The 24,847-nt window shown below is 40.2% G+C and overlaps 2 protein-coding genes across 2 annotated transcripts; both read left to right on the forward strand.

Annotated features, from left to right (window-relative positions):
* The first annotated feature begins 89 nt into the window (after nt 1–89).
* Nucleotides 90–17,358, forward strand: synpra (synaptoporin a). The gene is made up of 6 exons (XM_063911430.1): nt 90–319; nt 441–506; nt 13,522–13,646; nt 14,057–14,255; nt 14,373–14,564; nt 15,842–17,358. The coding sequence occupies exons 1-6, from the start codon at nt 302–304 to the stop codon at nt 16,094–16,096; spliced, it is 855 nt and encodes a 284-aa protein (XP_063767500.1). The 5' UTR covers nt 90–301; the 3' UTR covers nt 16,097–17,358.
* Nucleotides 17,359–18,105: 747 nt separating this feature from the next.
* On the forward strand, nt 18,106–24,371 carry LOC134883472 (interferon-induced GTP-binding protein Mx-like). The gene is made up of 12 exons (XM_063911843.1): nt 18,106–18,466; nt 18,810–18,947; nt 19,085–19,239; nt 20,333–20,471; nt 20,800–20,998; nt 21,086–21,164; nt 21,258–21,380; nt 21,757–21,898; nt 22,281–22,439; nt 22,549–22,625; nt 22,698–22,958; nt 23,740–24,371. Exons 1-12 carry the CDS (start codon nt 18,280–18,282, stop codon nt 24,010–24,012), a joined length of 1,932 nt encoding a protein of 643 aa, XP_063767913.1. The 5' UTR covers nt 18,106–18,279; the 3' UTR covers nt 24,013–24,371.
* The last annotated feature ends 476 nt before the right edge of the window (nt 24,372–24,847 follow it).

Genomic DNA, 24,847 nt, shown 5'->3' on the forward strand with positions numbered 1-24,847 from the left:
TTTTTTTAATTTGATCAATTAATGTGCATTGGAAATAACACAAGAATAGCAGCCCAGATTGATAAAATAACAATTGAGTTCCCTCCAGGCGTCTCTCCTCTTTGAGGAGACCAATCCCCGACTTTCTCTATGCCAAATAACAGCCCCCCAACAAAAAAGCCGAAGACGACTCGGGCTTTTCCGGTCGGAGTCGGAATCAGATCCGAAAGCCCTTATACGCGCGGGAGACTCATCAATCGGGTCTTGGTTCTAGATTGTTTACATCCAATCAAAGAAACAACGAAAGGAGCCTGCTGTTGAAATGGATACCGCCGATCAGGTGGGTAAATCAGCAAATAGCGAGACTGTTTAGCGCAGAGATGTGTGATGGTGTGCTAAATTGGCCAATGTGATGTTAATTGGTGACAGAAATGACCATTTTATCCTGTGTCCTAATACAGCTTGTATCTGCGGGCACGTTTCATGTGCTGAAATTACCTCTGGGATTTATCCGTGTTTTGGAATGGGTGAGTAGGAACTTTGATGTGTTTTTTTTTTGTTTTTGCGTGAAATAACTTCATTATGCAGCGTAGCCTATCTAAATGGTATTACATTATATAGTGAATGATGTGATAAATGTCCTTATTCGATTATGTTATTCCTAAACATCTGCTTTTGACTTCAATTCCTTCATATGTCTTTGTTGCAACTTCAACTTCTTGTTATCCCCGCAATCATTTCAGCTTTTTTTCTTTTTACCGTGACAAAATGGCTCAAATGTATGTACGGATTTCTAGCTCCGTGAGAACTATACGCTAAGGGAAACCGCAATAGCTTTTCAATTATGCGTCTTTTGGATGTGTAGTGCCAACCCTGCGCGTTTTGCGCCGGTCCACAAAAAATGCCCCAGTTTACCCCAAGTGAAATGATGTAACGGGAGTCAACAATGAGTACGGGGTGTCCTAGCTCTGAGTGAATGAAAGCTTTCCTACCTCTTTCTGTCTGACTGTATTCTCCCATGTTTAGTGTACAGTGTAGAGAAGCCTTAAGGCAAAGAAGAGATAAGTGATTTTCTTTGATGTGAGGTTAGAGAAATTACTGTAGCCATGAGGGTATTCAGCTAGTGCACTGATAGGATGTAGACTGTGTGTGTGTGTGTGTGTGTGTGTGTATGTGTGTGTGTGTGTGTGTGTGTGTGCGTGTGCGTGTGCGTGCGTGTGCGTGCGTGCACACTTGCTTTTTACAGTTTATAAAAGCAATCAAATGTGCAAAGAATCCTCAGGCAGAAGGGTACATCCATAAATAAAAACAAATACGATTTTTGTGGCATGTGGTGAGGTGTGAACCTCGCTCACTTTCATCATCAGATATGGGACACTATAACTGAGATGAGGCAGATGTCTATCAGGGAGGTGAGTTCCCAAGTGCGTCCTTTCTGGCTTGTTTGTGTGTGAGTGAACAGATTCACTGTGATATTTGTGGGCCAGAGCCACAGAACAAGCAGATGATCCAAAGCACCATCTGTATGATTACGATAGTGCTCTGTCATAGCTCCCTCTTCCTATCTTAGTGCTGCCCTGTGTGTGTGTGTGTGTGTGTGTGTGTGTGTGTGTGTGTGTGTGTGTGTGTGTGTGTGTGTGTGTGTGTGTGTGTGTGTGTGTGTGTGTGTGTGTGTGTGTGTGTGTGTGTGTGTGTGTGTGTGTGTGTGTGTGTGTGTGTGTGTGTGTGTGTGTGGGGGGAGGTTAAGGGCAGCATGTGTATGATTGCGTGAGCATGACTGCAATCTAAAACATTCATCACAAACACTTCTATCACACCTTCACAACACACTTATAATAGTGACCTTTTCCTTGCGGTGCCTTCCTTTTTTTTCTCTCTTCCCCAGCATCTGAACCTCTTGGCTGGCCAGCATGCTTACTGTAAATGCAAAACAAATCAAATTACAACAGAGATGATTAATTCTGCAGCATCAACAGCGCTGTGGTAGTTGTGTTGTTAGACGGTTCCTGTCTAATACGAGAGAGAAAAGGGATCCCCCACAAAGTTGGTCTCAGAATGATCTCAGTTTTTTCAGCCCCCATCTGGAGTGTAGATGATGTAACTACAATTTGCCCTCAGTTGGCCCATCTCTGACTCCGCTTTTTTTACAGAGCACACTAGAAATGGGACTAGGAGGAGGATTTAATCATACTTCAAGTAAAATGTTCATATTGGACAATTCTGCAAAAAAGGTTTTCGGCTAAACTATTGTTATGATATGTTTTGGGTTTCCAAAAACATGGTTAATGAAGCGACAAAATTCCCAATAAATTCACATAAGATGTTAAACATTGCTCACTGCTGTGACGCAGTCCATAGAAGAGTACAAACTGAAGTTAGAGTTTAACAATGTTTAGTGAATGCACGATATCTTAGCGTTTGGGTCCTTCAGTTAAGGTTCAGAAAAGGTTGTTGTTAAGGATATTGTAATAGCAAATCTGCGATTACACGCAATCTCTGGACCCCAACAATAGAGTCAAATATGCTTTAAATTGTTACATATAGGCAACACCATTTGCTGCACTTTATGTTGGCCCTAAAATTAATTTCTTGCCCAGTTATGACATCAGTAGAGACACACGCCTGTCAGTTTGGTTTGTTTACAGGCCCTCAGGCATTAAAGGCTGTAGTTAAGGCAGCTATTGACATTTACTTTGCTAATAATAATGAACCCTATACTATGTGGCTCACTGGTTACCCGCACAAAGAGACGTTTTTTTTGTAAAGGTTTACTTCAGTCAGCATAGATGTGGCATACTAGAAGGTTTCCTGAATCTTCAGTCCGTACTGGGTCCGCACAAGAGCGAGGCAAATTAATAATCAGCCATGTCTGCAGAATATTCTAGAGGATGGTTTCAAGGTCTTGTGTGTGTATGTGTGTGTGTGTGTGTGTGTGTGTGTGTGTGTGTGTGTGTGTGTAGCTCTTGGCTTGTTTGGCACACTGTCAGTGGATGGCATATTCCGCTACAAAACAGCTGTAAGGTCCCCTCCTCTCCACCATGGACCAAGTCATGCAGGAGCTGTCCTTTGAGATGTGCCCAAACTCTTCTGTGTGTGTGTGTGTGTGTGTGTGTGTGTGTGTGTGTGTGTGTGTGTGTGTGTGTGTGTGTGTGTGTGTGTGTGTGTGTGTGTGTGTGTGTGTGTGTGTGTGTGTGTGTGTGTGTGTGTGTGTGTGTGTGTGTGTGTGTGTGTGTGTGTGTGTGTGTGTGAGAGAGAGAAAGAAGGGAGGAGAAAGGGAACAAAATTGTACAGTTGATTGAGCACATGATGCAAATGAAATACATGATGCCTTTTTTTTATGCACCGTTGCATCTTCTTGGCTGTTCTATTATCTCACACAGGGCACTTTTACAAGTACTGTATAAACTCAACATCTTCCTGTACTACAGCAAAACTCAGGCTAATGATGAGTCACAAAGAATGAGTCGTCATGAGTCTAATGTATGAGTAACGGTCGTCCTCTCGTTCGACACCCAGGACTGACCCACTGTCCTGTGATGTCATCCTCACTACTTTACTGTACACCACTTTACCACAAACAAATAGGAGCTATGTAGCAATATCTCATACAACAGTATAACCTACAAAAGCATGTTGGTTGGTTTTCATAGTATAACAATAAAAGGTGGGGAATAAGAAATCAAATGTCTCACCAGCAATAAATCTATTAAAATGACCAGCTTCTAAGGTGTGAAGATGTGCTGCTTTTCTCAGTTTTGTATTGTTGTTAAGTGAATATCTTTGGGTTTCGATGTTGCTCAAACTAAACTAGATATTTTCAGACTTTATGTTGGTCCCTGGGGAATTATGATGGTAATTTTACCCCATTTTCTAAATGTTTGTAAAGTAAAATATCAAGGACAAAACATGTGTTTCTTGTAATATGTCTGCATCTTAGTTGGAAACAAAGGATAGTCAAACTGATAATACGTGTGTAGTTTGCTTTAAATATCCTTTGCAAATTCTCTGGGAGTCAAAGCTGTCATGCATATTATGTTGGTCACTAAAAAAAAAAAGAAATACCTATGATCAGGTTTGTCTTGAGAAGACATCAAATTGAATTCCTACTCTTATTAATGCTGGCTGAATTTGTATTTTACATAGATTGGGAGTAAAACACCAGAACAAATGACTACTATTTATTGTCATTGTGAGCTTGAGTGAGATGGGCCCGAATTTCTCTGCAGTCATGGATATACAGCAAAGCATTAAATGAAAAAAAATGCATCCTGAATTAAACACATTCCTTTTTCAGCCGGATTGGCAAAATAAGATGCTTGGTTTCTCTGTAAAAATGTGTAAAAGGTTCCTTCTCTCACCCTCTCTTTGTTTTTCTCTTTCCTTCATCACATTTTCTGTTATTTCTTTATTGACCTTTCACCGTGGTAATGTGTTATAATCTGTGACAGTTTGTGGCACAATATTCATGATGAACTTGTGTGCAGGAGCATAAGCATGCACACGAGAGGAAAACAAGTGATGAAAGGGAGCCAGACGTTGGCGACAGATGCTGACAGATATCACAAGAGACATGCCAGGTCAAAGATCGTTTTTTTTTTTTTTAACCACTGAAATCACAGCTACAGTACAATGACACTTTTGCACACCTTCCTTAATAACAGTCACATATTGTAAAAAAAAAATGGGTGACATCTACCAAAACCCACGTCATTCAGTCCATATCATCTAAGAAAGTCTGATATCTTCTAAAGTCCCTGCTAATTCAAAGTCTACTAAAGCTGAGGCTTGCAAAGCTGTTTTTTAACAATGGATCCAATTCTTACATGTAATATTAAATGAGTCACTTGTTGTGACAAACCCACAGGGAACTACTTTCTCTCTTTTTAGCGTTTTTATGCGCGTTATTTTGGTTTCATGTCATAAAAAGTAAAAAAATACAGCGGTTTGACAAAGTTAGCACCTAGCCGTTGAATAAAGTTGAACATTTAGCTGCTGAAGAGTCATATATATATATATATATATATATATATATATATATATATTTAAGGAGTTGGTACCTTAAAACATTAAAAAGAGCTCAAAGGAAAGTGAGTATTGGACCTGTATATATGAGATGTGAGTTTATAAGATCAAAATATATTAATGTTCCCAAAAGTAACCAAAACCCGACAAATGCTGGTTTGAATCAGTCTTCTATTGTGTGTAACTGCAAGTTAAATGTCTGGTAAGAAAAAAACCAATAACTTCTCAACCTGTTTAGTAGTCCATCTTTCAGAGCCAGCAAAAGGTCATAATTTCCCCCCTCCAGTCATATCTGAGCTACATTTAACTTACGATGTGATCTTAACATGGGGTCGAAGGTAGTGTTAGTCGTTGAGCTCCTGGATGTGACACAGCCTTTATTGAGTATCCGCTCAGAGCTGGACCTCCGTGTTCCTATCAACCCTGAGACGATGGTCCGCCATCTGTGACTCGGGCAGGGAAATGTTAGCCTGTCTTCTCCTGTAGGTGGATGTGTCTTCTCAAACAACACACACCAACATGGAAGAGCATAGGTGTCGAGAGAGTGTGTACGTAGACAAGAGCATGAAGAAAGAGAAAAGACACACTGTATTTATTTTACAACACTATGATGGTTATAACTAGATTACTCCAAATGAGGAAATAATATTAGGGACAAAAAACACTCTTAACTATATTTATTTTCTATTTGCTGAATTAAACTGTAATTAGAAATACATGTATTATTTGTACATGTATTTTGAAAGAAACGTATTATATACGTATTTCTTTTAACAATAACTGAACTTGGGAAATGGTTAGCAAGGTTCAATTCATAAATAACAATAACATAATTATATTTATCCAGCTGGGAAGAGACCGAGGGGTAGACCTAGGACCAGGTGGAGGGATTATATCTCTTCGCTGGCCTGGGAGCGCCTTGGAATCCCCCAGTCAGAGCTGGTTGATGTGGCCAGGGAAAGGAAAGTTTGGGGCTCTCTGCTGGAGCTGTTACCTCCGCGACCCTGACGGAAAAGCGGGAGAAGATGGATGGATGGATGGATGGATGCCTGAAACTCCATTTATAAAGTACATAGGGCCTGAGTTGCACAGTATGGCCTACATGTTGCAAACATTTCCAAATAAATAGAAAATAATATTTGTTTTCATTCATATCTTACAGTGGGGCAAAAAAGTATTTAGTCAGCCACCAATTGTGCAAGTTCTCCCATTTAAAAAGATGAGAGAGGCCTGTATTTTTTATCACAGGTATACCTCAACTATGAGAGACAGAATGAGAAAAAAAAATCCAGGAAATCACATTGTCTGATTTTTAATGAATTTATTTCAAATGATTGTGGAAAATAAGTATTTGGTCAATAACAAAAGTTCATCTCAATACTTTGTTATATACCCTTTGTTGGCAATGACAGAGGTCAAACGTTTTCTGTAAGTCTTCACAAGGTTTTCACACACTGTTGCTGGTATTTTGGCCCATTCCTCCATGCAGATCTCCTCCAAAGCAGTGATGTTTTGGGGCTGTCGCTGGGCAACACGGACTTTCAACTCCCTCCAAAGATTTTCTATGGGGTTGAGATCTGGAGACTGGCTAGGCCACTCCAGGACCTTGAAATGCTTCTTACGAAGCCACTCCTTCGTTGCCCTGGCGGTGTGTTTGGGATCATTGTCATGCTGAAAGACCCAGCCACGCTTCATCTTCAGTGCCCTTCCTGATGGAAGGAGGTTTTCACTCAAAATCTCACGATACATGGCCCCATTCATTCTTTCCTTTACACGGATCAGTCGTCCTGGTCCCTTTGCAGAAAAACAGCCCCAAAGCATGATGTTTCCACCCCCATGCTTCACAGTAGGTATGGTGTTCTTTGGATGCAACTCTGCATTCTTTCTCCTCCAAACACAACGAGTTGAGTCTTTACCAAAAAGTTCTATTTTGGTTTCATCTGACCATATGACATTCTCCCAATCCTCTTCTGGATCATCCAAATGCCCTCTAGCAAACTTCAGACAGGCCTGGACATGTACTGGCTTAAGCAGGGGGACACGTCTGGAACTGCAGGATTAAGTCCCTGGCGGCGTAGTGTGTTACTGATGGTAGCCTCTGTTACTTTGTTCCCAGCTCTCTGCAGGTCATTCACTAGGTCCCCCCGTGTGGTTCTGGGATTTTTGCTCACCGTTCTTGTGATCATTTTGACCCCACGGGGTGAGATCTTGCGTGGAGCCCCAGATCGAGGGAGATTAGCAGTGGTCTTGTATGTCTTCCATTTTCTAATAATTGCTCCCACAGTTGATTCCTTCACACCAAGCTGCTTACCTATTGCAGATTCAGTTTTCCCAGCCTGGTGCAGGTCTACAATGTTGTCTCTGGTCTCCTTTGACAGCTCTTTGGTCTTGGCCATAGTGGAGTTTGGAGTATGACTGTTCGAGGTTGTGGACAGGTGTCTTTTATACTGATAACGACTTCAAAAAGGTGCCATTAATACAGGTAACGAGTGGAGGACAAAGAAGCCTCTTAAAGAAGAAGTTACAGGTCTGTGAGAGCCAGAAATCTTGCTTGTTTGTAGGTGACCAAATACTTATTTTACTGAGGAATTTACCAATTAATTCATTAAAAATCCTACAATGTGATTTCCTGGATTTTTTTTCCTCATTTTGTCTCTCATAGTTGAGGTGTACCTATGATAAAAATTACAGGCCTCTCTCATCTTTTTAAATGGGAGAACTTGCACAATTGGTGGCTGACTAAATACTTTTTTGCCCCACTGTATATAAATGTGTATTTACAGTACTGTTTTCCCGTCAAATTTACTCAACATTGTTTGGAGATTACATAGACTACAGAATAAAAAATCTGAAGTAAGTTGGTTGACTGCAAAGTACAATATACTGTAGCTGCCTTAAGAGTAAAGAGAAATGAAACGTATTTCAGCAAATTTGGGGGAATTCTCCTGTGCCGAGTTGCCTGTTAACACTTCACAAGAGAGGAATGCTTGTGCCAAACAGAACAGTTTGTTGGAATTGAATGATGATGAATGGGATTTTCTTTTTTTGTGCTAATTAAAATACATACGTAAGTCAATACGTGATGTTGGATTGAGTATTTAGGGTTTCCTAACCTGAGATGAGATTTGCTACTGTAATACCATTTTGGTTAAAAACATAACTGTGTCCCTTTCTATCATAACTCAAGACTTAAAACAGGACGTTTCTGTAACCGACCCCAAGTCCAAGTCTTTAATCTGGACCCTCTAATATACCTTTTAAAAGTGACACACAGGGACTGACATGATCTTGGATCTATATTCAATGCCTATGAAGACATTTCCTCGTTGCAGATATAAAACAAGCACAATATACAAAAACACACACTCACAGTGGGGTGGTATTATATTTCTGATGGGTGCCTCCAGTTTATTAAGTGCAGTGACTGTCCCTGCAGGGCACAGCGGGTCGGGATCCAGCTATAGGTCACAGGGCTCAATAGCCATGGAAACCCTATGGAGAGCAGAGGAACACCAAGCAGGGACACAGTTGCAAAATAAAATGGAGATTTTCTGCCTGCTTGTGGTCAGTGAAGCTTACAGAGGGAGGAAGCAGGGAGATGGTGGGAGAGATGAATCTGGGCTATGCAGGGCACAAAGCGCTCCCCGTGCAGGAAGGGATTAGCCGCCGCTAAATGAGCTACTGATTTGTGTTCTGTGGAGCTGCTACTGAAGCAAAGATCAGGCAGCTTTCACTTGAAGGCTTCCTCTCACGTGTCTTTGTGTCACATTAAGTAGTTTGGTTTCACACAAAGAGCCATTATCAAAATCATTAGCACATCGGTATGAGTATTTTTGCCCCATCAACAGCGCTTCAGTTAGGGTGACAACCCTTCATTACTCGGATGTCAGAGTTCCATTTAAATGTGCATTTGTCTGCACTGTGTCTCCATCCCCATTTCTGATCTTGGTATGTTCTTTGTTTGGTACTCAACTAGCTGCCGTTGTAAAAAAAAAAAATGCTGTGTGTGTGTGTGTGTGTGTGTGTGTGTGTGTGTGTGTGTGTGTGTGTGTGTGTGTGTGTGTGTGTGTGTGTGTGTGTGTGTGTGTGTGTGTGTGTGTGTGTGAGAGAGGGAACTGTGGATAATGCTTCTGCCTGAGTGGAGAGAGCGAGTTATTTTTACTCTATGTTCGCATACATACACACATTACAAACTCACATCTAGGCCCTTAAACATATCGATTAATGCACACATGCACAGAGACACACAATTTGGCACACATGCAGCCGTGCACACACAAACATTGACATGTACTGTAAGTGAATGGAAATGCTGAATGAATAAACATGACACAGGCTTGTACGTCAACAGAAGCATGTTACATGAATAAAGACCTCCACACAAAAACAGCTAAGTGCGCCAAAGCAGAAAATGAATCATAAAGCGAAGCGCAAAAAGCAATTTGTTTATTGTTCCAGCTGTGGTTGGTTTAAATATTCCTCAGCACGTTTTTTAGGATGGCTCTAAAACAACAGCAAGCTTTATTGAGTTCAAAGTTACTTAAATCAAAAGGCAGGCAACGAATGATCAACTGATCAGGCAGGTATGGGTTCATGTGGTTGAAAACACAAAACATTCTTGACAATCTGGCTAGGAAATCATAGGAAAATGACTTGATCTGCAGGGTTGGCGAGGGGTAACAGGTAAGCAACTTCTTAACAAGACAGTCAGGCAAACAAAAATGCTTTTGCTAGCAACTATGGATTTAGCAGATACACCTGAAACCAGGACATTGTAACATTAGCTTTAAGCTATAATTGTGATTGCATTTAACATTTAAAAACGTTTAAGTTCATTTGTAGAGATTGTCTTGCTGAACAAAACAGTTAGTCATCCAAAGCCAAAAAGGTTTTCGTTACTGCATGCTTGTCTGCTCCCTAAACAACACACACACACAGAAGGTTTGTGTGGTTTTTAAGGGGAGTTTAAATTTAAATTATAGCCGAGGATAATTGGAAAGGGAAGTGCCTCTCTGTCTCACTCTGTGTTTAATCTTTCTGTCTTCATAAAGAGTGTCCTAGATATCTCCCCCCTCAGTCAGGCAGGGAGAGGAGCTGAACATCTGAGGCGTTTTTCTTCTCCCGACACAGCCACTGGTGGACAATGTGTGGCAATTTTTGACCCGTTTGAGAAAAATTCAAGTGCAGCTCATCAGAGAATGGACCTTTTATTTTGTCTGCCATGTCACGGCATCCTCACCTCCCTGCCCCGCGCTTCCTCCAAAGCTTCCTCCACTTTCTCCTCTTGTTCAATCAGCTGAATCATCTTTTCACTTTACAGTCAAATGTTCCTAATCATACCAAGTAACCATTCCTTAAATCCTCAGTCTTTCCACCAACTTCATTGTCCCCTATTTTTTGCTCATGCTGGTTAATCCTTCACGACACCCTATTTGTTTTCCTGTTTATTTTTCCAATGGAGGGCTGTTTATAGTAAACAGAGAAACTGATTGCTGGTGGTAAAGCCCTGAAGCTTGTGGATCTGTTTCATAAGCCGCGAGAAGCCTCCACTCTTTCACAGCTATCATTCATATCTTCATTCATGCCTCCTACCCTGCTGGAGAAACATTTACATCTCCTCAGACAGAAAGGATGCACACTTATCCACTCACCTGAATCCAAATATCACAAGGTGTATTCGTTGAACCTTGCATTGGTCTGAAAGCTCTGATATTCACATTGGTATTGTGGTCGTCAACGCCATGTAGGTCAGTGGAGAAGGGGGCAAACAGGGAGATGTTTCAGAGCTTGTGTTTGCACTGCATACAGTTTTCATTCCTGTACCCTGGCTTCTCTTTCTCTCTCTCTCTCTCTCTCCCTCCGTCTATCTCTTGTTCCCTGAGGAGCCCAGCTGGGAGAGGCAGATAAACACACGGGGCGCGGGGCTTAGCACCCACCCTCCTTTCACAATGCCATGCTCTCCTGTTCAAAGGCCCCAGCCAGAAATGAGAGGGGCTAAACCAGAGCCGAAAATCACAGGGAGAGGAGACAGCTGCAGCAGAGAGCAAGAGAGTATATAGATGTACAGAGAAAGAGAGAGAGAGAGAGAGAGAGAGAGGTTTATCTGGGGGTGTTTTTGATAATTAGGAGGAAGTATTTATTCTCTTGCTCTTTCGGTCACTTTTCTTCCACCATTTGTTTGCTCAGATAAATGCATGCCACAGTCTGCACTTACAGTATTTATTTGTTTAGTTGCATCTGTGCATTTGTTAAGGGGTTATGCAGACCTATGAATACTTTGCTTTTTGTTTGTGTCCTCATTTAGCCTCTAAACCAAACATAGCTAAAGTGATTGAATCACTTCAAAACCTTTCAGTATAGAGGAATTCCCTGCAGAGGTTCCAGCTGTGCACTATGACAGCCAGGTAAATCAGCATCCAGCCTCCACCTGAGGCCTGAAGCTGCAGGAAACAAGTAGAAATTTGAGTCATTTTGCTTTTCATACAGCCCTTGGCTCTGTTCCCAGCCTGATGTAGTTAAAGTTTGAATAAGACCTACTGACCCCTTTTGTTAAGATCTTTGTTGAATTGTGCCTTGATTTTAATCCCTCACCAATATTCAGTGCATTTTTGTATAGTTTAGGTTCATAAAAGGTCATTAAATTAGCCTGTAATGTGATACAAGTGAAAGTACTTGCTGAGAATCAACACCCCGGTCTGTCAACAATATCAGAAAGATATACAGCGCAATATCGTCTTCATAGCGCTGGATTTGCATCTTAACTGATAATAAGCCTGAGAATGTAACACCAATGAAGTACTTATAATTGCCTAGAAATACTGCATCCTCACACTTTTGGCATATATTGTGAAGTGAATTGTGTTTCACTAAGTGCATATTTATACGTTGTGAATGCTAACCATGAACTCTTCATCTCTTCAATGACATGCACAATGTTGATGCTGATTACATAGCGCCCTCCAGAGGCTGAGGGCGTTCAAAATAAGAGATATCTGTTCTCCAGCTGCTGGCAAACCTCAATCCAGCTGCCTGTAATATGGGAGAGGGGAGGCTCGAGCCAACCAGGCATCAGGTCTGATTATGGTGATCACGCTTGTGAGAAGACTTCAGCCTATTGGAGCCTTGAATGGAAAACTGAGCCGAGAGAGAGCATATTAAGGGCAGGGTGTGTGTGTGTGTGTGTGTGTGTGTGTGTGTGTGTGTGTGTGTGTGTGTGTGTGTGTGTGTGTGTGTGTGATCATATGCGCATGTTTGATGATAGTAATGAGAAGCCTGTTAATGTGGATGATCCTTACTTTGGTTCCAGTCTTCCACTTTTAACCGGAGACATAGAAAGACATTGACAAGCTGCTGTCGGTCAGTGAACCAGTACATTTTCCTTATTGGCCCCTTGTTTAATCTCGTATCTTATATGACCTCACCCTTGTTTCTACCTTAAAATGTGATGTGGCTGATATTGGCCCATGGGGAAAGCACCTGTTTGCGGTAGATCTCCATTTTTGCTTCATAAACTTGTGTCAATTTCTGCTTTCCAATCATTTCCTTAAACTAAACAGTGGACCAAGCTCTAACCAAGGATGGCATAGCTATGGGACCGTTCACATAAGACTAGACAAATCAAATACATTTGTCATTCTAAAAAAATAATAATAATTGAAAATCCATTTGAAGTTCACACTTTCGAGGTGAAAACGTTACATCTCTCAAGTATAAAATCATACATCAGTTTTATTTATATCCTCTTAACTTAGATCTGACTTCTAGCTGCACTTACTAACATCAGCTAACATTCAGCTGGTAACACTGACCTTTTGGCTCGAGTTTATTCTTCTTAATTGTTACACCCTCATATCTGTTCTTCCTAAAGAAAACTGTGACCCGATATCATTCTCTAATACATTGCTAGTGCGTATTGTATCTGTCATAACGATTCATACACACTTGTATTGTACGGTACGGTTAAACAAGGCAAAATATCAAAGAATAATATCAACAGTTCTTTTATTTGAACCTTAATAAGCCTGCTGAATTCATCATCGGGTGCGAGAGGAGGAACACAAACATTGATGTCTTCCCCGACGCCCCCGGACTCTGTCCTGATTCAGCTCAGCCCACACACTCACTGCAGCTATTAAAGTATGTGTGCTGATGTGGCCAAAATGCTATCAGCTGGTGTAAAATTGGCTTGAGATGTCCGTGGGCAAAATGTTTAAATGGGGGACTGCTGACACTCAGTGCTCGATACTTGGGTCTGTTACTAGAAATGTGTTCTAGGACAGTCTAATGTTTTCTGTGTTTCACTTTTAGTGGGGAAAGAGTCATTGTGTAAGGAGATTTGGTAAGGAGGGTATAAGTAAAACCCCTGTTGTGTGATAGATGAACACTATAGTCTACTGTGTGCCTTCTCATCTGGCTCCCTGGAGTCATAGGCAAAAAATAAATACATATTTTCCCAACTAGTGTATTGGTCTGATCTGCTCATCGACTTCTGACTAACTTTTTCTTTCTTTCTTTGTGCAGCTTTTTGCAATTTTTGCATTTGCAACATGTGGGGGCTACTCTGGGCAGCTGCGGGTCAGTGTGGACTGCATGGAGAAGGCCAGAAGCAACCTCAGCATCGGCATCGACTTTGCTTATCCTTTCAGGTGAGAGGTCTTCATTCATTGTTTTAAAGTTTGACGGTTTAGTATTAGTATGAACCTGTGTATGATAACGTTACCCCCAATGGGCTGTATTAACTTAAATCATGTTTTGCCTGGTAGTTCATTAATCGTTGCGTCTCTAGATATAATTTCTAACGACAGCAATCTGTATAAAAACAAACACAATGATTATCTTACTGTTATCATTTGCAAATAACTATCAAATCCTTGAGGTAATATACTAACATTCGGAAGATGTCACGCAGGAAAAAGTTAAGACAGGGAAGATATGAATAAATTGCTGTGTTGTCTTTTACTAGCACTTCCTTGTAAAACATATAAGTATAAAAGAGTGCTATTACCCCATTTTGTGAATAGGATTTAACCACTGCGCTTCCCTCTGTGTGTTTCAGGTTGCACCAGGTGTCCTTTGAAGCGCCCGCATGTGAAGGCATTAGAAACGAGCGTGTGTTCCTCATCGGAGACTTCTCATCGTCTGCAGAGTTTTTTGTCACCATCGCAGTCTTTGCCTTCCTCTATTCCCTCACGGCCACCATTGTCTACATCTTCTTTCAGAACAAGTACCGTGAAAACAACCGAGGCCCTCTCATTGTGAGTACAGTGGACCAAGGACATCCCAGGTTCAAGTGTTAGTTACTCACTTTATATAATCTTACCCTTGAGTTGAATTTGTCCATACCCTGTCTCTTCTTTATTTCTCACCATCAGGACTTTATAGTGACAGTGGTGTTCTCCTTCATGTGGCTGGTCAGTTCTTCCGCCTGGGCCAAAGCTCTGTCTGATGTGAAAACAGCCACTGATCCAGATGAGGTGCAGCTCCTCATCTCTGCCTGCAAAGTCCATTCTAACAAGTGCGGCTCTGTGCATGGACCACACTGGTCGGGTCTCAACACCTCAGTGGTAGGTTCGCAGGATGTGTGTCCCAAACACTGGGCAAAAATACATACAGTACATAAAGAGCATATTCTTATGAAGAAAATGTATGTGTTCTCATTTCTGAAATTTAGCAGTTAAAAAATGAAATACTGATACAGTTGCCGTTGAAAAGTCAGTCAAAGTAAAACCCATAAAAGTACTGTAGGTACTTTAAGTTCTTAAGTGAATGGGTGAAGTTAAAGCAAAGCACTGAAAGGAGTTGAAATGTTAACTCACGTGTTTCATTAATATGTTTATTAGAAACCGTATATAGTTTTGAGAACATTGAGTGATGATTAGATAACTATCCCCCGAGCCTACAGATGGAAGCTGGGGAGGGAGCCGGGGTGGTGGTGGGGCAGGCGAGCATCGCCAACGTGAACGCAGCAACAGCAGCAGTGAGGTGAGGTGAACACATTAGCAGCGTGGAAACAGCAGTAGTAGCAGCAGCAGCATTAGCAAGGCAGAGGTAGGCGGATCCAACAGCTTAAATAAAGCGCCAGATTAGGAGACTCCGTCTGGTTGGTTGCAAGTGTGAGGAGGGGCGTTATGTGCGACTGTATCACTGGTGCTCGAGTTGACTGCCTGAACTAGCTCGCAGGCTTCACCCCATTTAGTGTAACTTCTGTGTGAAGTGTGGAAATTCTTCAAGCAGAAAAAGTTGTCCCTGTTATTCAAAGATGATGACCTGATAGGGGTTCAAGTGTGGAAGTATAACAGATATACAGGCTTAGGGAGTGACAGATAACATGTAGGATGATGACACGAAACATTTGTGTTGTGCACTTTTATTTTTGGTCTATAGGCTGCTGCCTGAATATGATTAACCACATTTTTTATCCTCATATCCCATATCGTGGTGCCTTCTTTCTTACGGTTCTTCTCTCTTTTTTATTTGCATTGCATTTGATATTGAGTTATCCAAAAGTAACGGAAAGTAATCAAGTTACACTACTTTTATATTAATGTAACCCTCCCAACCCTTTATAAACATGATACGAAGCTTTATCAAATAAACAAGAGAAAATAACCTTCGAAAAGAAGATCCAAGATATTTTGTTTATTGTCATTGCATGTTTATAAGAAGGAGTTCAAATGTCAGTTGAAATAGTAGGATGAAGAAGAGCTTGAATGAATCAAAGCACTCCTTTACTAAAGAAGCTGAGCCTTTTCTTCACATTTGAGTGACGTTTATATGTGTTGTTGAGAAAATTAAATAAGAACTTTGGGTTAAAACATTGCTTTGTCTTCTTCCCCTTCAGCTTTTTGGGTTCCTCAACTTCGTTCTATGGGCAGGGAACATTTGGTTTGTCTTTAAGGAGACCGGTTGGCACAAGGGTGCTTCGAGATTAGCAGACGGGGCATCGGAGAAACAGGCGGGCACCTTTAACCAGCAGCAGACCTACAACCAGGGAAGCTTTGACCAATCAGGGAGCTACAACACCCAGGGCAACTATGATCAGGCCTCTGAGTACAGCCAGGTGGGAGGGCCAACCTCCTACTCCAACCAGATGTAGTCAAGCCGTTTCCTATAGCGGGGGCCCTTCTGCGATTCAAATAAGGCAATCGGGAGGATCAGAAAAGAGGAAGGTTTGTCGAAAAAGGAATAAAAAAAGGCATTAAGGGTGACAGAGTTTACCTATTGTGTATATAAGTATTGTGGGGTATTGTAAAAAAATAATTTGACATGGTCTTTTTATCTTTATCTGTCAGAGGTGTTTTTTGCTAAATGTCGTATTTCTTGTAGTTTCAAAAGTGAAGGTTTTTTTCAAAGTGGTTTGCCCTGTTGTGAAAGGGAAAAGTGCTCTGTGTCTGTATCGTTCTTCAAGTCTGGAAAACAGTGTTGACTCAGTGCATGATTTCTGTGCTAACATGCTTTATTCATTATCTCTATGAACGTTTACAACAATCATACTGCCCTGACTTATTACTGACATGTTATCAAATAAATGCTATTACTTTTTTTTATTTTCTAAGTGGAACTATATTTTGATAATGGGTATTTCTAATTCAGATTCAGAAAGTAATTTGTTGATACGTATCTATGTGTAAATAAAAATAAACACATTTCAACTCATGTCTGACATTGATCCTGTCAGATAGCAGCAATAACTTTAAAACGCATACAGTTTATTACAAAAGTATGCAACCATTGCAGCCTGTTGTTTCAGTCCCATGGTTTCCTCTTTATCATTGCATCTACACAGACAACGCCACACCGTCATTTTGTCAATGTAAAGAGGGGGATTGCCTCCCTTGATGTTTACAAGTGGCCACTCCCGCTACAAATTACTGTGACTGTTTTCTATGCTATCCTCAGACTACTGGGACAATATAACCGTATATGTTATACCTCTCTAAAGCATGTCCAGAGAAACGCTTAAGCCCAGCAAAAAAGCACATCCATACCACAGAGGTAACAGCGAGCCGTGGGCTTATCTGTACATAACCACAACTGAGCTTTTCTTGACTTTAAATAACAATCCAGATTTGTATGAATTAAATAAACATCTGTGCATTTCATGTATAGTTTTATTCCAAGATAATGCTGTTTGTTACAATGCTGTTTGTTATCATTAATATGAAGTGTGCAACCCTGTGTCTTGACCTCCTAAGCATGTGGCTGGCATCAGTGTAATAAAGCAGATTGAATATTCATTTGTGTATAAAATTCTGACATTCATGATCGATATGTAGGAGTCCATATTCTGACTCACCATTACTTCATGAGTGTGTGTATTTTACAGGCAGTCATGCTATTAAAGATGCACATATTTGCATAAACAACCTGTTTGCATGTGTCGGCTCAGATATCTCTCTCTGATATTTATGAAAACTAACAAAAAAATGATCGTGTTTTTTTTTAATGCTTCTTTAATGTCGAATGACTTGTTCCCAAGATACCCATGAACACATCTCTGGCTAACACTGGTGCTTTTGCAGATGTGGAGAAACTCGGTTTTACAGATCTGCAGAATAAAGTACTTTACTGATTACTTAAGAAGTCAACTGAGAATTTGATTTAGTCACGAACTCATAGATTGAACACTTGACCTTTGACCCGATGCCTTGGTCACACAAACAGGGTTAATCTGTGAAATTTACAGTTTGATACTTTGCTGATGTTTTGGTATGTTATCAGATAAACACGATGTTTGAGGAAATGGCCACCTCTGTAGTTCTCATGTAGCTAATACAAGCACAATACACACCAACTGTCAATCCTTTTGTGACATACATTTATTGAACGAGGACCATGCATGAAAAAACATTTCTCTCAATTAGAGAAGAGATGATTAATGCCAGATTTAGAGATAAGCTCATTTCCATTTGCTGTCCCTGGGCAGCTGAGATAATATTTACTTTACCACTGGAAAAGAGTATAAGTCTTGAACTGACACTAATTTAAAAGGCTGTCACATCCGCCTACAGTCATACTACCTGAAATGAACCCAGGACCATGTGCAGTCTACTGAGTGACCAGCAGGGGGTAACAACACTCATTTAGAAACTGAAACCATTCACAACATGAAACCTAACATTTGTCTTCATTTCCCGGAAAACAAACTTGATTTTCTCGCTGATCCTTTGCAATGTTAGTGTTCCGCATACGAAGCTTGTAGAAACACCCTTTGCACTTCGAAGTGCACTTATCTGCAACAGAGGCAGGAATTGTCTTGGGCTACTAGAAATCATCGTCATGAACTCCCTGAACCAACAGTATGAGGAGAAGGTGCGTCCCTGCATCGACCTCATCGACTCTCTTCGCTCTCTGGGTGTAGAGAAGGACTTGGCTCTGCCTGCTATCGCCGTCATCGGAGACCAAAGCTCGGGGAAGAGTTCGGTTTTGGAGGCGCTGTCAGGGGTGGCTCTACCAAGAGGAAGTGGTAAGTTAAATAAATAAAAAACACTTTGCCTTTGACTTTATAGCTATAAATAACTCATTCCACAAAACATACGTTGACATTATTAGTGGGTCAATTCAATGGTTAATGGTTTTTTTTTTTAAAGCAAGGTAGTAACTATCATTAGACATATACCATTTCTATATAATCTAAACCTTTGAATCTTGAGTTCACTTGTATTCAAATACTTCCTTTTTACTTGATTAAATTATTAGAGATCCAACTATTTATTTGAAAGGATTTCTGCTGTAGGCTTATTTTTATCATTTTCCAGAGAATTTAAATTATTCTTTACTGTCTGTATTTTCACTTTACTTTAATTCAGGCATTGTGACAAGATGTCCTCTCGAACTGAAGATGAAGAGAAGGACAACAAAAGAGGGGTGGTACGGGAAAATAAGCTACCTGGACTTTGAGGAAGAGCTAAAAGACCTTCAAGGTGTGGAGAAGAAGATTAGAGACGGTAGAGTATACACTGTTTTACTATCGATGTTTCTATCAAAAGCCAAGTATTGATGGAGATTGAAGCTTATATCTGCTTTTCAGTAATAATCACATCCATCCGTTGTTATGATTATGCACTGTGTCTTCTGTCTCCAGCTCAGAATAAAATAGCCGGGACCGGTTCTGGGATCAGTCATGAACTCATCAGTCTGGAAATCGCCTCTCCTGATGTTCCCGACCTGACGCTCATTGACCTGCCTGGCATAACCAGGGTGGCTGTAAATGGACAAAAAGAAAACATTGAAAATCAGGTATGCTAGTTCAGCAGTCTGTACTGTGGTCCGGAGAAAACTATGATCCTCAAAAGAGGAATCCTCAAATGACTTTGGTGTTTCCAGAGTGCTCTGGTGCCTTAAACACTAAACATTACATGTCCACTACCCCAACACATCACTTCATGGCAGAAGACCCCAGAAGAAGTTGTTTTTCCCATGTTATTTGTTGTTGACAACTCAAATGACAAATAATACTCATAACTCTGTGTTGTTTACATTTGGGCAAATTGGCTCCATTAGAATTATGTCCTGTAGTAGAATCACACAAATACAATTGATTTAACGAGTTGTAACCACTATGTCTTTTAACACACAAAACATCCACAGTGCAAACTGTGGTGGAAACTTCTGAAGCAATGGAGACGAAACTCGGAGAGACACTGGAGAGCAGGAACTTGGTGGCAAAACACTGTTGGGTTTATTCGGAGTTGCGGCCGGAGAATTGACAAGACATTTACTGCAGACACGAGTTGCCACAGTGGTTGCCAAACCAATTCTGAAGATCTCAGGGATAGAAAGCGGTTTTAACTAGTTCCAAATGGATAATCAACATTTTCAGAGCAGCAGACTAAACAAGCTTGGACAATATGTTTAACCTAAACTGTCATCTAGGTCACAAATAGCATAGCAAAGCATAGTGGGCTAGATAAACTGGAGATAGCTGTCCCTTAACAATAAAGCCAATCTTAGGTCAGCATGAGCTTGTACCCACTGTGGGAACAACAAGGCTTCGAAAGCCAAGACTGCCCCTCCTTAATGAAGATAACAGCACCTGCAAGGTCGTAGAGCCAGGTCAGAGGAGGACAGAGCGAAGAGATGCAAATGAGCTAAAGATTTACAAGCTTACACAAAATATTCCCTAACACAAACTATAATATTGGTTCATGTCCACTGCCATACCACGCTGGTCAGGATGCTCTTGGTGGCCTGAAGAATTTGCAGAGTATCTTGCAGTCCATGTTGAACCTCCACAACCTGGAGGAAGAAGAGCCGCTCTTAATCTGTCTTTGGGACGGTCCTCACTGATATAAACGATGATACTTCATATGATATTAATTAATACTTTCAGATAAAGAGCCTGATCCAGCATTTCATCAGAAAACAAGAAACCATCAGCTTGGTGGTTGTCCCCTGCAATGTGGACATAGCAACCACAGAAGCTTTGAAGATGGCCCAGGAGGTGGATCCTGATGGAGAGAGGACTCTGGGTAATAAATAGCTTGTATTATTAAGAAGGATTTGGATTCATTTGTATGAATGTGTAGGTCATTGTAGGTAAAAAAACAATATATAATGTATGTATAATAGAGCTGTGTTAGTGGTCTGATATTCAGAGTAATCAGATTAAAGTTGTACATTTTAGAGAGAAAAAAGTCTGATCGCAGCGTATCATTGGACCAGGTAATACTGTAGTTAACCAACCTTGCCAAGTGATAGGATGCAGTTTATTGACTAAACCGTGTTGTACCTTATTCACTCAAATCTTTGATGTACCTTTGTAGTTCTAAGTGGACTCTCCCTCTCTTTCGCTTTTAGGGATCTTGACCAAGCCTGACCTGGTGGACAAAGGCACAGAGGATTCAGTGGTTAACATTGTCCATAATGAGGTTTTCCCCCTGAAGAAAGGCTACATGATCGTCAAGTGCCGGGGGCAGAAGGAGATCAAAGACAAAGTGTCTCTTACTGAAGCGTTAGAAAGAGAGGAAGCCTTCTTCAGCGAACATGCCTATTTCAAGTAAGTTCTTTATTTTTTAGGTAAAAATGACAATGATTTGCACTTTTCACTGGTTCTCAGCTAAGAAGTGTTTAACTTTTGCTGTAGGATTCTCTACGAGGAAGGCCATGCCACTGTTCCTAAACTGGCGGAAAAACTCACTCTTGAGCTGGTGCATCATATCAAGGTAACTACTTTTTTGTGCCTCACCTGTGTGGTTAACTACAGATTGCTTTGCCCGTTTCAGATGTTACTGGTCCTAACTATATGTGATTTGTAGAGATCTCTGCCTCGACTGGAAGAACAGATAGAGAAAAAACTAAAGACCACTCAGGCAAGTCTGGACAAATGTGGCCATGGACCCCCACCAGACGCAACAGAGAGAATCGGTTTTCTCATTGATGTGAGTTTACCAGCTGACACTTTTCACACTACATAACAAAGTGAATACATTTTTAATAACTTATTAGCCTTATTTTAGATTTAATAACAAATACAAATCATTTTAAAAAAGAAAAATATATCAAACAGAAACAATATAACAATATAAAACATTCTGGATAATTAAAATGTTCTAAAAAAGTCAACAGAAACTGCGGTTAGTAGCAGGAATATGCTTTCACTACAGGAGCATAGACATACTTGTATAGTATAACATTTACAGATACAAAAAACTGTTCATGGTTGTTAGGAAGGAGAAACTCAAATGATGTAGCAGTGAGTTCTCTGCCGGCTGGAGGTGAGGTGTCTAAACTAAATCTAAAGTTCTCATATTTCAGAGAGTGACAGCATTTACACAACATGCCATCAGTCTCGCCACAGGGGAGGAACTAGAATTTGGAGGCAGGCCAAATATCTTTTCCATTCTCAGGAAAGAGTTTGCTGCATGGAAAGATGTCATAGAGAACTCTGGAATACAATGTAAGTGCCTTATCAAGTTGGTGATTATAACACGTGTAATGTTCCCATACTCCATACTGTAAACCTTTTAAGAAAATAAAGATGACTTTTTACTTTTATAATATTTTCAAAGTAGCTTTGATAAAGTTATATAATTGCAACTTTTCTACAACTAACTAACTCTGACTCTGTTTATGTATGCAGCATGGTACAGTAAAGTAAATTCCTTGTATGTGTAAACCTGCATGGCAATAAACCTGTTTCTGATTTTATAAAGCTGTTAAAGTAAAGTAAAACATTAAGCAAGATAATAAAACATTGCCATCTCCTTCTCACTTTATGAAGAGACTTATCATGTGTAATTATGTCTACATTTTCTTTCACATATTCATCTCTATTGCAGTCCACTGGAATCTTGAGGAGGAGGTGACTCAGTATGAACGAAAGTACCGTGGAAGAGAGTTGCCAGGCTTCATCAACTACAAGACGTTTGAGGGCATGGTCAAAGAGCAGATCAAACAGCTGGAAGGGCCTGCTGTACTGAAACTCAAGGGAGTAACAGGCATGTCTTATCATGATATTACAATTATTACAGACCATATGAAAATGTAAGACCTTTGAGTTATTTTAAATTGATCTGTTATTCTCTTGATTTTGATTTTTTCTTTCAGAAATTGTAAAGAAAGAGCTGTTTGAGTTGGCGCAGAGTAGCCTCGTTGGACTTCCTAACCTCATCAAAATAGCTCAGGTATGATATTAATTGCAACACTTGCTAACTTACGTTGTTGAATGTTTACTGACAAATGTTTATGTCCTTTAGATGAAGATTGAATCTATCACAAAGGAGAAGGATGCTGCAGCAGAGTCCATTCTGAGGACTCAGTTTAAGATGGAGATGATTATTTACACCCAGGACGGCACATACAGCAAGAAGTTAGGGAAGAGGAAGAGGGAAGCAGTAGAGCCTATTCCGGCTCAGGGTACCTTTGGGTTCCAAACGATCCCCATGAATACTGTGAACAGCAGTAACAGTGGGGCCACCCTCAAAGAGATGTCCAAACACCTTAAATCCTATTACCAAGTAAGTGGTATCAAGTGTTGAGAAGTACTTAGATACTTTACTTAAGTAAAAGTACAAACACTATGTACTCATACTGCACAATGTCCCATTTCAGAGTAATATAAAGAAGTATTTTCAGCTAAGTGTATTTCAAGTATCAAAATTAAACTACTTGTTGCAGGATCTTTTCACAGTAGTACATCATTATGTTTATTATATTATCCTGCCTTTAAACATGTAAGAGCCTTTTAGTATTGTAGTTGGTCAATATGGAGCAATTCAGATATGTGAAATACTGTGTATATTAGTTGTACTATACTGCTTTATACCAAATCATCATAACATGTGTTTTGATATATGTACAAATAAACTAGTAACTCTGAGTTTTAAAATAAAGGAATTGGAGTAAAACGCTAGATATTTGCCTCAGAAATGTAGCAGCACTGGTGTTATCTACATGCAGTACTTTTTATTGTTCTGCCTCGCAAATGTAATACAGCAAACATTGTACCTACTATATGAAGATGGAAAAGAAAACAGCTGGCATTTGAATCTAGACCCCCCCCCCCCCCCAATTCCATGCAGTTTTTTGTTATTTGTTTTGAAGGTGGCTTTGTTAACATGTATGTATGAGGTCTAAATATTGCAGTAAAATACAATGTGATGTAGAGAAGAGCATTTAAAAAACTTCCATTTTAATAGTATAATCAAAATACAGAGACACGTACATATATTTTTGTAACACAGGTACAGATATGTTAGCTTTTTGTTTTATCTACTTGTTTCTTCTCCAAAACTATAGATTGCTGGCCAGCGTTTGGCTGACCAGATCCCGCTGGTGATCCGCTACCATGTGATGCAGGAGTCTGCCCTCCAGCTGCACAGGGAGATGCTGCAGATGCTTCAGGACAAGGAGAAAACCGAGTGCTTGCTTCAAGAGGACTTTGCAATGGAAAAAAAGAGAAAACAACTGCATCAAAGCCTCAAGCGCATGTTAGGGGCACGCGTTCTGTTGAATGATTTCAGCATGAACATATACAACTTCAGCACAACCCCACGAAAACGCAAACCTTAAAAATCGGATTCCTGATTAAAGAAGTTGGTTGGGTTTTCACCTCCATCACATTTGTTTTCTTTTGCTGATTTGTGATGTTATTAGTCACTTAAACTAGAAAAGTGAGTACAATAAAGAGTGGCTATTGATAAGTGATCCAATTTTATATTATCATTAATTATTTGCCTTTTAATTCATTTTTCTCATAAATATTATGACGTGTTATTGTTATATATACCGCTTCTTACATTTGACTTTTACTCTTATTTTTTATTCTTATTGACCTTGTGTGAACTCTTATCTGTACTTACCTTTGTCTCTCTGTGGCAGCTTTAACAACTGAATTTCCCTATGGGCACCAATAAAGGTCTATTATCGTACTTCCATTGATTTTTCTTATTCCCTGGATGGCATGCCACAGATACTGTTGTGGTCCAAAAATATGAAAATAAATGGCATGTTTGTTACAGTGATCTTTTTCTATTTTTGTAGCAGAACTGCATGAAATGGCTTCACTGACATTGCTGTATGTCATAAAGAAAAGTAGGCTACAGTTGTAATTTATAAGACAAAAAATGATGACTTATTTACATTGAAGTGTCACCAGAAGCCATAATGCCCAGAGGGTCCAACAGGGGGGGTTAAAAGATGTTTTGCACAAAATGATTATAGTCTATGAGTGCAGCCCATATCCATTTGACCAGGTCCTTATAGTGACTGTTTAGGTCTGAAAAAAAAACACTTAACTAAGTTGGCTAGTAAGTATTAGATCAAGATGCTCTTAGCCCATTGGACAAAGTAAAGTGTGAGTCCAGAACTGTACAACCATGTGTCAAATATTGTAATGTATAAATGA

This window comes from Eleginops maclovinus, chromosome 20, assembly GCF_036324505.1.
Source record: "Eleginops maclovinus isolate JMC-PN-2008 ecotype Puerto Natales chromosome 20, JC_Emac_rtc_rv5, whole genome shotgun sequence".
In the NCBI taxonomy this organism is placed as follows: domain Eukaryota; kingdom Metazoa; phylum Chordata; class Actinopteri; order Perciformes; family Eleginopidae; genus Eleginops; species Eleginops maclovinus.

Excerpts from the sequence above, each read along its gene's own strand:
- synpra (XM_063911430.1), top strand. Across the intron at positions 507-13,521 it reads TTATCCGTGTTTTGGAATGG|CTTTTTGCAATTTTTGCATT; the intron begins GTGAGTAGGAAC and ends TTCTTTGTGCAG. Across the intron at positions 13,647-14,056 it reads GACTTTGCTTATCCTTTCAG|GTTGCACCAGGTGTCCTTTG; the intron begins GTGAGAGGTCTT and ends TGTGTGTTTCAG.
- LOC134883472 (XM_063911843.1), top strand. The coding sequence starts at position 18,280 with ATGAACTCCCTGAACCAACAGTATGAGGAGAAGGTGCGTCCCTGCATC. Across the intron at positions 18,948-19,084 it reads GGAGAAGAAGATTAGAGACG|CTCAGAATAAAATAGCCGGG; the intron begins GTAGAGTATACA and ends TTCTGTCTCCAG. Across the intron at positions 21,381-21,756 it reads GAATCGGTTTTCTCATTGAT|AGAGTGACAGCATTTACACA; the intron begins GTGAGTTTACCA and ends CTCATATTTCAG.